Source organism: Epinephelus lanceolatus, chromosome 6 (genome assembly GCF_041903045.1).
Source record: "Epinephelus lanceolatus isolate andai-2023 chromosome 6, ASM4190304v1, whole genome shotgun sequence".
Classification (NCBI taxonomy): Eukaryota; Metazoa; Chordata; class Actinopteri; order Perciformes; family Serranidae; genus Epinephelus; species Epinephelus lanceolatus.
Genome location: NC_135739.1, coordinates 29652325 through 29665410, shown reverse-complemented (window position 1 = coordinate 29665410; position 13086 = coordinate 29652325). Strand labels below are relative to the sequence as shown.

General features: G+C 41.4%; 1 protein-coding gene across 13 annotated transcripts in view; it reads right to left on the bottom strand.

Annotated features, from left to right (window-relative positions):
- Positions 1 to 13086, bottom strand: part of sgip1a (SH3GL interacting endocytic adaptor 1a) — an 89556-nt gene that overhangs the window by 5254 nt on the left and 71216 nt on the right. For 12 of the 13 annotated variants that reach the window (XM_078168936.1, XM_078168944.1, XM_078168937.1 and 9 more), the window contains 7 exons: positions 12490 to 12564; positions 11549 to 12286; positions 9826 to 9947; positions 8163 to 8316; positions 3829 to 3888; positions 2717 to 2828; positions 1085 to 1240 (listed from right to left, as the gene is read on the bottom strand). In XM_078168936.1, the coding sequence (XP_078025062.1) occupies positions 1085 to 1240; positions 2717 to 2828; positions 3829 to 3888; positions 8163 to 8316; positions 9826 to 9947; positions 11549 to 12286; positions 12490 to 12564 (1417 nt within the window). The remainder of the gene's footprint in view (positions 1 to 1084; positions 1241 to 2716; positions 2829 to 3828; positions 3889 to 8162; positions 8317 to 9825; positions 9948 to 11548; positions 12287 to 12489; positions 12565 to 13086) is intronic. The other variant, XM_078168942.1, reaches the window with a different exon arrangement.

Sequence of the window (13086 nt, the reverse complement as noted above, 5' to 3'; positions counted from 1 at the left end):
CAAGTTTACGAAAACAACATTTGATTGACTTCTTGCAGAGGTTACCCTGCATTACTGTAAAAGGGTGATATTCTATGAATTTAAATTAGTGCTGAATCATAATTTAGTGACAGCAATAATTATTCAGCCGAGGCAATAAACATCTAGTGTTAATTCATTTATTATAGCTTGTTAACATTCAAATGAGCCTTTATAGGTATTTATTAGGTATTTTACAACAGATGCAATCATGAACTAATTTATTTAAACCAAGGACGATAAAAAAAACAAACAAAGAAAAGCTGACCTCTGAAAGGGTGACCTCATAATGACTCAGTATGAAGTCAGCATTAGTGTCAGAGATGATCACACTGAAGTTTACTCATACTCTCTGGTCAGCACTAAACAAACCAAACTGGGAGAGCTATATGGGATACTGAATGTTTTATGAGCCATTTCTCAGATAGTTTTACCCATTTACATCTTTATTAAAAATACAGAAATACGTGCACAAGTACATCTAAAGCTTTGCTAGTTTTTGGTTTTGAAAAGCAACAAATTATGTATGTTTGCTGTAACTTTTACTTCGTTTCTATGCCATTTTATGTTCTTTCTTCCTTTTAATTTACACACAAACACATCAAGTTTTCCTTGTGTATGATTCAAGTTAGTAGGATATGTTGTGTGGACACAAATATTATTAAAATGATTATTATGAACAATGAATTGGAAACAAATATAGTTGATAAAGAGTTTGATTTACACATACTGACACAAAGTGACTTCTTTTGATCATATGATGCCACATGCTGTTTAGCTTTTATCTTACATGCTCTTTATGTAACATTAATGTTGTTAAAACAAATTATAAGGCACAGTGAGTGTTTGATTTGGTTTTGATGAAGTTTGGTTAAATCATAAACACTCCTAACACATAAAAAATGAGGAGGAATTTCCGAGCTGCACAGTAAAGCACTGAGACTCTAACTACGCATGTGAGGAGGATGCAGTAATCTTTTCACTTCTTCACTGCCTCCAGTGAAAAACAGTGCATTTATTTTATGTTTCTAAGAGTGAGGTGGTGAGTTCACAGCGATGTCATTACCAGCAGAGGAGCTGGGGGTTAGGCAGCACATGCTCCAGTCGGCTGTAGTTGGTTATGCTGAAGGTTAGCACGGCAGGGGATGGGTTATTGGCAAAGTGCCGCGTGATTCCCGCCGGAAACGACAAAACCATCTCACCTATGATCTTCACAACACACCTGAGAGGAAGAGGAAGGCAAGGAGTGGGTTAGAGACAGAGCAGAGTAGACATCTTGATAAGCATCCGATGGGACTGTTGTAAACCCAAATTTGTTTCACATACTGCAATATCTTCATAAAAGTTTGTGCCCATGAGCCTGAATCACAGCTTTATGTATTCAACACTTTGTAGATCACGATTCACACAACCCTAGTTAATATTAAAAAGGCCTAACTCAATAATTCAAACCTATTAGTTTATTCCTCTTTGCTCCTCAACCCACCTCAAAGCAGTGTAAACAGAAAAAACTGAGCATGCTCAGTGAGGTCTGCCTGACATGAGGCTGCACTGCAGAGATGGGAATGGAGACACAAATTATACAGCCCATATTCACTATGATAAAGGAGTACGTTACCAAGTACAACCGCACTGATTTTTTTCATTTGTTTGCTTTAAAAGTGGGAACACTTTAAACCCTCTATTTACAGTAGCATGTACGAGAGGTACATGGTTTTCACCACACTTTAATTTAATTTTTCTGTGCTTATTAATGCATTAATCAACATCAACAAGCATTTGTAACTGGTGTATAAACAGATGTTTGACAATACAACTTGTAATTTGTAAACAATATGTCTTCCTCACTCTCCCTGATAACCAAGAAAACTGTTTATGAAGGTTTTAGGCGTCAGAAAACATACATGGAGCTTCAAAGTGTTAAAAATTGAAAATAAATGAATAGAATTAATAATAATTAACATAAAAAATACATAATCATAATTGTAATATACTATTAACAGTGTTAAACCTCCCTGTGAATGATGTGTACATGTATATAAACTGTAAATAACAACTTTCAATACACACAACAGGATCTGTTCATGCGTATAATCATACATATATTGTTAAATATGATTACAGCTATGTCATACTGTGTTATCAATCCTTTATATACAGCAGTTACAGATGCTTCAGAAGTTATAATCATTGACATATATATATATATATATATATATATATATATATATATACATATACATATATATATGTACATATATATATATATATATATATATATACATATATATATATATATATATATATATATATATATATATATACGTATATATATACGTATATATATATATATATATATATATACGTATATATATATATACATATACATATATATATATATATATATATATATATATATATATATATAAATAAAACACTTAACTGCACAGTACACTAAAATATACTTGTATATGTGACTGTTTAAAGAATTCTTAGAAATGTTAAATAAGAAGGTGATTAATTTAAGCATACTAGCTCCAGCGTTATCCTTTAAGTACTGCTGTATAAACTGAATGAACACACACTTTATATCAGCAACACATGGGGAAAAAAAGCCATGAAAACTGGTCGGGGAATCCCACTGTCATAAGTAATGTCAGGACATGTTGTGAATGTGTGAAGCTGTTTGTTGACCTACTTGCTGGGGTCAGCTCCTTTAAAGAAGGCGTTGACCGTCTCTGTGAATGCAGCGGCCACAGGAAGAGTGTCCTGAGCCCCCATGGTGAGAGGACTGGGTCCTCTGGAGCAGCCTGGAGGCAACACACACACGTATAAATAGTCTGAATAGGGCAACACACACACTCAGACGACGTCCATACTTGATAATCCAATGAGCTGAATTTGTTGCCATTAACTATCCCTTTCTGGTGTGTTAAAGCTTAAGACAGGACTACATGAAACATCAATGTATTGTAGCTTTAACCCAGTTTAAAATACATAACAGATAACAGAGGTCAAACACATTAATAACAGATACATGTTCCAACTTCCAAACCAGGACTCTACACTCTTCCTAACCAACAGTGTGTGGATGAAATGAAGAGCACATTGTGTGCATACTGCTGGGATGAGATGAAACCTAAAAACAATTTGAAATGAGGACAAATATCATTCTTAGTAAGGTGGCATGAAAACAGCAGGGTTATGTGTGACAAGGACACCCATTTCTCTCTGCTCTTTGACTGTGAAATTGTAGCATCAAACACAATTACCTCAAATATCTCCCTCAAATTAATGAAGTTTTGCACACTGACAATTGCTTTTAATTGAATGAGCACAGATAGATGAGAAGGGAAATGCAGAGGCAGACACAGAGAGAGGCTGAGAAAGACGTGCATGCTTATTCTAGACATGCTGTTAAAGCTGAGTTATTCTGACAAGATCCAAGAAGATCAGAGAGCCTGAAGATCAAACCAAAAACCAAATGACCAAAAGGACAGAAGTGACGACAAAGAGATTAGTAAAGTACACGAAGAACGATGATTCTTCGGGGAATGGAAGGCGGTCAGCGCAGACGAAATCAGAATGAACAATGTCAGGAAGAGAAGGTAGAGAAAGATATGACAAGACGGTATATGGGGGGGGGGGGGGGGGGGGCTCAGACAGGAGTTAGCATGGCGGGGGTTAGGGTGATGGAGAGGAGAGGGAGGGAGGAAAGAAGGGGGCAGGGCAGGGGAAGGGGACAAAGCTTGCACAAATGAGCCTCACAATAGAGTGTGTGCGCGCTACCCTGGTGCAGAGAGAACTTACCTTCAAAGGTTAAATAAAACTTCCCTCTGTCAAACCATACAAGGGATGGCTGGTCATTCTCTGTGTGGGGTTGAGGGGTGGAGGGAGGAGGGGAGGTGGGGTCGGGAGAAAGGGACGAGGAGGAGGGAGGAGGAAGAGGAATGAAAGGGAGGGAGGTGGGTGAGGAGAGGTGAGAGGAGGGAAGGAGAGAAGGACAGTAGCGTGAGTCTCACATGGCAGGTCTATCACACGTCACAGTGGGGTGAAACGTGGAGGTGGAGGCCAAGGGTGGGGGGACGAAGAGACACAAGGCGAGACAGAGCATGTGACAACATGGGTGGTGTTTTTTTTGTGGGTGCTTGCGTGCGTGAGGAGAGGCAGGAGCCAGGTGGAGCGAGGGCCAGGTGTGTGCTGCTGGATGCTGGCAGTGGAAGGACTCAATATGGAATACAGGAGAGAGGAAGTTGAGGCTGCCAGGAGAGACAGTGCGGTGGTTGCCAGTTTCAGGGGCAGCAGCCAATGTTTTCTCTATTGTGCGATAAATAAAATGGGAACTCCACACGAGCTGATACTCTAATTCGTGGCAATTTAGGTAGCACTAAACTGGCACTACTGTCTCCATCAGTGGCAGATTGTTCATATCGCATTTATCTATTTTAGGCTTTCCTCTCGGCATCTTACTGTGCTCACATTTTCCTCCAGGCCTCCACTTTTCAAATTATGAAACAAATGGAAGTAGAAGACACCCTGCAGGGGGCAACCATGATACCGAGAGAGCAGGGACTGTGGTGAGACTGTGGTGCACAGGGAGAGAAATGCTGCGTCCCAATTTCAGGGGTTGGCTCCTCCAAGGAGCACAGACTATGAAGGTGAAGACAGTCTTTCCTCACAGACGGTCCTGGTTAACTGGATATGCCAAAGATATATTTCAGGTACTATATAAATAGTGTCTCCATTACAAAGTATGTTCATCAAAGCGCTGTAGCAATTTTTCCGACTGCAAAAAAGGATCTTTATCAAAGATGCCTTCTGTGTGTTCATTCATAAAATCAGCCAGGTCATTATTATCAGATTTACACACTCAAATATCTACAAACATTGGTCTAAAATGTCCCGTATTGTTTGAGCTATACCTCAAACAGCTGACAATATTCAAGTACCAGTGGTCAGCTCAGCTAGTTAGGAGTTAGGAGGAGCTAGAGTTAGGAGTGCACGCTGGCAACTTTCACTTCAATACATGATGGACAACTGGCATAAAAAAGGACCAAGTGGGGCGTCCTGGTGGCCTAGTGGTTGCGACGCATGTCATGTGCGTCCAGACCGTCCTGGTACACAGCAGTGTACCAAGTTGATGACCTTATGAGTTTATAGTGATTGCCCCAGTATGCACTGAACAACTAAACAGTGATCAACATGGCCCCTTTTGTTTGTCACACGAAGAAGATACTTTGATTTGGGGACACAAGTGAAACAGGAGGATTACAGGATATTACAGGTTGCAAAAAATACACCAGATCTGTCTTTAAACTTTGGGCAAAAGAAGGCCTGATTCATCAGATGTATTTTGATGAGCCTCTCAAAAGAGACAAGCTTTTTATGAGTCTATGAATTCAAACTTTGGAGGATCTGGCCCCTGAACTGGGATGCAGCTCCAGTTTGACGAGAACAAGCCTCTCCATGGATTGTGTTGTGAACTATTTCACTAATGACAAAAAAGCAGCAAAAATATGATTCTCCCAATGTCAAATATTAGCTTTAACTCATGTCAGTGTTTCAGTGTGACACAGAGCAGAGCAGTTTGGGCTCGTTCAAGTCCATACTATTGTCTTGACGTAGGATCCCAGCAGTGAAAGTGTGTTGTTGAGTGAGTGCACTAGCAGAGTTGTTGGATGATGGAACGATGAGAGTAGCGTGGTGCTTCAAGAAGAGAACAAAAGGGCAGGTGTTCAGATGGGAAGGGCGGGTTTTGGGGTTTGTGTTTCTATGGCTTGAGAGTGACAGGTGTGACAGGTGGGCGTCAGGGGTCGAGTGTGGGAGTAGACCGAGGCTTTGGGGCCAGGTGGAGATTGGTTGAACTTGAGGCTGTGTCGTGCTACTCCAGCGGTAGAGAGAGGATGACACGAATACCAAACAGCTGCTGCCTGTCTAATTCGGCCTAATTCTCATGCCAGACTTCAAACGACTCTGTGAGCAGCAGCTCTGATCTGACAGCATGTGTGAGAGTGCGTGTGTGTTTGAGTGCGTGTGTGAGAGAGTGAGAGAGAAAGACAGACAATATGGATCTCAAGGGCCCACAGATCAGGAGCTCTTCAGACATGCTCACTGAACACACAAACACTCAAACACACTCTTGTGGTGCAGACTGAGAGTAAAGGTATCTGGGAGGGACTGCACTGCACTCTGCACGCACACAATGTGTCGCCAAGAGAAGAGACACGAGGTTGCCATGGTGACATGGCGAGACAGCACTTGGTGCACAGTCATAAAACAGAGAGAAAAGTCTCACGAGCGGGCAGATGGGCAAAGGGGAAGACACTCAAACTTATTCGTAAAAAAAAAAAAAAAAAAAGTTATGCAATAGATGCAGTTTTTTTTATGTCACCACAGTTTTCATTTTTTCTGGTAAATTTTGTCTGTGGGTAACAAGAGATACAAGAGAGTGAGGGATATACAGATAGGAGAGACAGAGAGATACAGACTATCATACCTATTAAATGCTTGGCAAATGTGTGGAAAGGTATGAGTCCACAAAGCAAAACAACAAAACAGCAAAAAATTATGTTTTCACTAAACAAAAAAAAAAGCTGCCACATTTGAAAAGAATAAAATGAACGTGTGGTATGTCCCTACATCTGTTAGCAGACCCTGAAGTAGACTAGTCAAATGTGTAGGTATTAGGATAATGACACGTAAATGGTCTTTATATCTAATAATTTGAAATGTGTTGAATGCAAAAACAGGCTTTCTGAAACTGAGCCAGAACGTGGAAAAAAAGTATCTCGCTGTCCCAATACCTCAACACTTTGACATTCATTGAGAAAGCACAAAAACACTCAATGATGGACCTTTACCCTTCTGTGTCAAGTGCACTCTGGGTAAAGAACATCAAACAGACTGAAAAATGACACAAGAGCACTCCCCCCCAAACCCGACCCCGTTCCTCTCTTTGAGGGGATCTGTACTGTACCTGCAAACGAATCAAAGTGTCTCTCAAAGGTGGGCAGTTTGTCTACATAAGCATCGTCTTCTGACAAGCCAAAAGGACAAATAAAGAGACGAACAAACAAATGGCAAAAAACAAAACAAAACAGAAAGAAAATCAAACCAAGGAAAAATAATTCAAAATAAAAATCAAAAAAAGTACTGTCATGCACACAAAAATGAAACTGTGAAGAACAAAAAATGTCAAATTTAGAAAGCAGTGAAACTGGAATAACTGTGGTTTATAATTAAAACAGTCTCAGTGACTTTTATATTACTGTCAAGTTCATCAGCTTAAAGACTACTAACAAAACAACAATGAATAAATAATGTACATTTAGGGCTGTAATGGAGACTTAAGTGAAATCTCCAAACAGAAATTATATTTTCTACGTCACAGTCTGAATGTACTGAAGCCATGTGCTTATTATTTGTCCCTACAATCTGTTTTAAAAAAGCAACCACCAACCAGGGACTATATTCTGTTTTTATGTAACTGCTGCTGCCTCCAGAGCGCGTATTTCTTAAATCTATTATGACTCAGTCATGCTACAGTCTACTGAGAATTGCTGTTATCCACTCACAACTCTGCACTGCAAGTCCTTCTACACCAACTCTAAAGTTAAATCAAGGAGTCGTTGTTGATGTTGTGCCATTAATATACACCCCTGCTTCACCAACCACTCATACTGTGCGTGTGAGGGTAAATATAAATTTGTTTGTGTGTGTCAACCTGAAGCCTTATCTATCTGTATCTATCTATATTAATAGAAATCAAGACACCAATGTCATGTTTTACATTTGTTCCCATCTATCTCCAGATACTAACAGCTGACAACATGCATAGGTTTTAATGATGTGTGGTAATTAGATGCCACAACATGTTTTGGCACTCTATTACTGATATTCATCAATGAGTGGACCGTCATTGGCAGGAAACTGTCACCCTTTCCAGAAAACACACATCTAAAAATGAATAAATAAATATAAAACGCCGTGACTCATTCCACAAAAAAAACGAGCATAAGGAAGGACAGGGCCAGTGCATAAAATCAAGAATGAACTTTTAATTTTAGACATGAAAAGTAAAATTCAACCATGACTGCTAGCCTCTGTGAGCACAGCTGTCAGATGGCCGTTGAGGGAGCACACACCTGACACGGACACGGAGAGCTCTTTACTGACGGTGGGGGTGGTGGCGGCACTCAGGGAATTGGTGGAGGAGATGGAGGAGGTGCTCTCGGCCCGCGCCAATGGGGCAATAGGAGGGGGGCTGGCAGAGTGGATCGGCGGGCTGAATGGACGATTCTGAAAAGATAAAGAGATACAGACAGATTGGACTGATGCAGAGGTGGGAGTAAAATTACACATGTGCAAGTCATAAGCAAGTCTAAAGTCACAGCCTTCAAGTCTCGAGCAAGTCACAAGTTACTGTGGTGAAAATCATGCAAGTCAAGTTGAGTCACTGGTCAGGTCAAGCAAGTCAAGTTACACTCACAAACTCAAAGATAATATAACATAAGCTGCACCCAGTGGTGGAATCTAACTAGACACATTTACTCAGGTACTCTAAGTATTGTATTTTTTAACAGAGTGGTATTAGTTACTTTTACTAAAGATTTAAATAATTCCTCTGCTGCTCCAAGCCCTCTGGTCAGGGTGACAGACTCTACTCACATAATGTACCTGCTGCTGCTGAGCAGGTGAGATAATAACACACTGTTAAAATCCCCAAATGGGAGCAGAGCAGGAATGGAAAGCCAAAAAAAAAAAAAAAAAAAAAAAAAGTCACTGGGGAAACCATCTCATGGTGCACGGATGCACACGGCAAGCGCACATACACACATTCACAGATGGTGAACTTATGTTGGGACAGCAGGAAGGAACATTCATTACGCACTGTGGCAGTATCAAAACCTCGTACAAATAAGAGGAGAGCCTGAGCACATAAAGCTAGCAGTGACATGTATCGGCTCTCACGGTGACAGTGAGACGGTGTGTCACTGGTTGCAAAGCAGGTTCAATACTGAATGAGTTGTTGACAACTTATCTGACATGTATCACGCAGATAGAACTGAATAAAAGCACATGATGCTGCTATACATATTGCCATTCCTCCGAGGAGAGCTGCGGGCAGGAGGAAGTGGTAGTGTGGGCACGAATATCAGCCGGTGGATCCTCCCCTGCTGCGACATATGCGTTATCATATTTCAAAAACAAAATGTAACTTCTCAATGTCTAGAAAAATGCAAATATTAAATAAAAAAGTCAAGCCCTTTCAAGTCATCTGTTTCAAGTCAAACCCAAGTCTCAAGTCATGAATACCAAGTCAAAGTCGGGTCCTTCATCAGTGTCAGTCAAGCAAGTCTCAAGTCCTCAAATTTGCAACTTGAGTCAGACACGAGTTAAGTCATATGACTAGTGTCCCCCACCTCTGGACTGAACAAAATGAGAGACATTTTTTAAGTTCAAGGATTTTGTATCTTAAACTAATGCTTATTATGGTTACATTTAGGCATCAGAAGTTATTTTGAGTAACCACGTTAAGCTCTGATGATCACCTGAAAAACTTGTACCAAAGTTAATTTTACCATAAGCAAGCTCTACAAGTGGGTGTGCTCTGTTATGGAATATTCCTGCTTGTCCATGTAAGGATGCAGGTGAGCCAAAAACCAGGTAGGCAGTGAATTAACCCCCCCCCCCGGGTATTATCTGACCAGCACTTGTTGCAACAGTGACACAGTTTGATATTGTTAAGTGGGCACTAAATATTAAACAAGGCAAAACACATAAAATATGACAAACTACAACACTTACTACATCTCCTATAGTGGGTTTCCCTGGAGGAAGTTTGGGCCGTGAAGGGGGACGAGGTGGAGGTGGTGGTGGGGTGGGGTTCGCTGACGAAGGAGTGGAAGGTCGCACTGGAGAGGAGGAACCTGCAGGGCAGAACAGAAACATATAGACACATATGTTATTTTATTAAACCCTACTGTTCTTTTTAGATGTCTAAATGTGGAAAAAACTCCAATGTACATGCAGAATAAATGCATGATGGAAAGGATCATTTTTAAATACACTGGCAAGCATATTTCCTACGTTTATTTTCGGAACATATTTTCATACTCACAGTGTAACAGGGGACAATATTAAAGGAATACTTCACCCAAATAAATGACCATTCATGTGTCAGTTATTCGTGCCTTGTTATCTTGAATTCATGAAGATCACTGTTTTTCTCATATGCCTCCAGTCAATGAAGCATCCAAAAGCAGCAAACAATTTTTATTAATTTAAGTATTGGAGAACCTTATAACTGCAGGAGTTGTGTGAGAGATTCTTAACAGATTTGTAATATAGTTGTGCTGTTGTTAAACGCGACCCCAGTTTGCTTTATTTTATCAACATTAACCATTTTTGAATTCCTTTCTCCACCAGGGGAATGAAAGAACAGTTTTCTTCACCAATTCAAGGCAACACGGCATGAATAATTAATATATAAGTGGTCGTTGTGTGGGTGACGAGTTTCTGTAACAAGGAATGTGTATACTCAAGAATTGGTTTCCCTTTTGCAAATTTAAATGCGCTTTTCATGAAAAGAGAGACTAAGTTTTCATATTATTGTTTCACTTCAGTTGAAATTGGGTTTTTACTTCTGTCATGCACACCTCTATACAGGATTAAGAGAAGACAGCCTCCCATTTTAGCTGCCTTGAGTATCTGTTACCACTGACAATAAGGATTTTCCGTAAGCTTCAACCACACAAAATTACTTCTTAATAACTTTGGCTTGTTACAGTTTATGCGCAGCTCTTAGTCACACACTTTCTTTAGTGAACTACTAGCCTAAATTTGGTCAGTGTTTTCCCCTTTATTTGGACTATTTCTTCAAATAGTTATATATTCCGTATTAAGTCTGGCTTATTAAAATTTACCTGAAGAAAAATGTTAGTTTTCTGCATAATGGACAGCTGGAATGTTCATACTTTTAAAGGTAGAAGTCCTTCTGGCAGGACTAGCTGACAGCTCCTACAGTAGACAGTGTATGTGCAGTAAAAATGAAACTGTTCTACCAAACTGAAGTCTGACCTTTAACTACGAGTCAGTCAGAACAAAAACCTGCTCTAACATAACACAACTGTGCAGTAGAATGGTGGTGTATATACAACGGGCCAAAACATGACCTCTTTCCCAGGAATAAATAAAAATGCAGATGCACAGTTCACTTTGTGCAGGTTTAACAACAATGATGGTGCAATCAGCTGAAAGGAAAACTGGAAATGGTGCAATGCTGTAACACAATCTCTTCTCAACTCCAGTCAAAACAGTCTCCACCTAACCTTATTTGTATGGATGCTGTTAATATAACTAGTTGCTTGGCTGGTTTGATGATGAGGAAATTGTCAGAGTGTGACAGTCAATCACTGTCCTCTGCACACAGTTATTATCTAGATGTGATTCAGGAAATTATTTTCACCAATCTCAGCTCTAAAAACTGGTCCTCTATAAACTGTATTCACTACCGTCATTGGTCACTCACCGCTATTTGTGCCACCAGCTCCTGATGTAGGACCTGGTGACGACACCACTGCCCGATATGTCGGTGGAGGAGGTGGGGGAGGTGTACTCCGACTGCCCGGGCTAGCATCGTTGGGCGAGGTGACAGTTTCACCTCCGTCCTCTTTGGGTTGGGTGACGTCTGTGTTCTTGGACTGCTCCTCCTGAGACAGGGTAAGTGGCGGAGGGACGGAGCGTGCTGCGGGTGCCTCGGCAGGTGGAGTCACCGCTGGAGGGGTGCTTGCTTTGGGAGCAGCAGCTGGTGGGTTGCTGGCAGGTACGTCAAGAGGAGGGGGAGAGGAAGTGGGAGGAGACGCGAGCTCCTTTGGTGGTGCAGGGGGTGGAGAGGTGGCAAGCGTGGGAGGATTTCGGTCCTCAGGTGTAGGTGGACCCGAGGGGACATGAGGTGCAACAGGCTCCTCTGAGGGAGGCGGGGAGGTTGGGAGAGGGGGCACAGGTTCTTCTTTTGGGGGAGGGGAAGTAGGAGGAGGTGGTGATGTTGGTAGGGGTGGGGCAGGAGATTCAGGTGGAGGCGGGGAGGTTGGTACTGGAGGTGCTGGTTCCTCTGGTACAGGCGGCCGGTCAGGAGATTCTGCATTGAAGCAGACCCACGAGTCGCCTGTGTCCTCGCCAGCAGGGGGAGCCTCTTCTGGTCCAAAAATGTTGTCCAAGTCAGCTATTGAGGGCTTTCTGACAGAACTGTCTGCGTCTGGTGACACTTCTGAAACACAGACAACCAATGGACCAATCAAAGGCTGTGGGCTCAGTAAGTTTACACACAGAGATAAAACATGACGACAGAGAAAGTTAGAGCCAGAAAGTTAGAGATGAAGAAGCTTTTGATATCTAAAGTTACAGTTTGTCTCATCCCGATGTGACAGTGCGATATATCAGGAGGCAGAAATAGATGAGAAGACCTCTTACCAGCGTTATCTCCTGAGGGAGAGCCAGTCGATGGGGGAGAGGTCGGGACATTCTTGGGGGGAAGTGGAGGTGGAGCTGCAGTCAAATCGAAAGTGCAACAGTTAATATTCCTATAGCAGATAATTCCAGGAGATTACTGCCTAAACAATCTTGGGAACCCTTCGGCTCTCATCTGACAAACATAAAGCCTCTGAACAGCCAATATTTCGGGAGATCTGGTGTTGCCAGTGGAAAACCTGGTGAAGATCCTCTACCATGCACTGCTTTTTGTCTACAGATCCGACTAGCGACAGGTCCACACAACATCTCAGCTCATCTCTATGAACTGATATCTACATATGAATACAGATATATTACACAAAGCTAATAAAAAGCGAAATCTTCATCAGACAATAGCTGATGGGTTCCGAGATTGCAATTTGACCGATGTGTTCAGCCTCTTTTGCTTACCACATCAATGACTTCCCTGTGCACAACAGAAAACCTACTTAAACATGATTGGTCAATACTACTTGGATGACAAATGGAAACCACAATGCTTCTGATACTAATATCTTGTACCGTAACCTACAGATTCTGCATATGTATATATGTGTG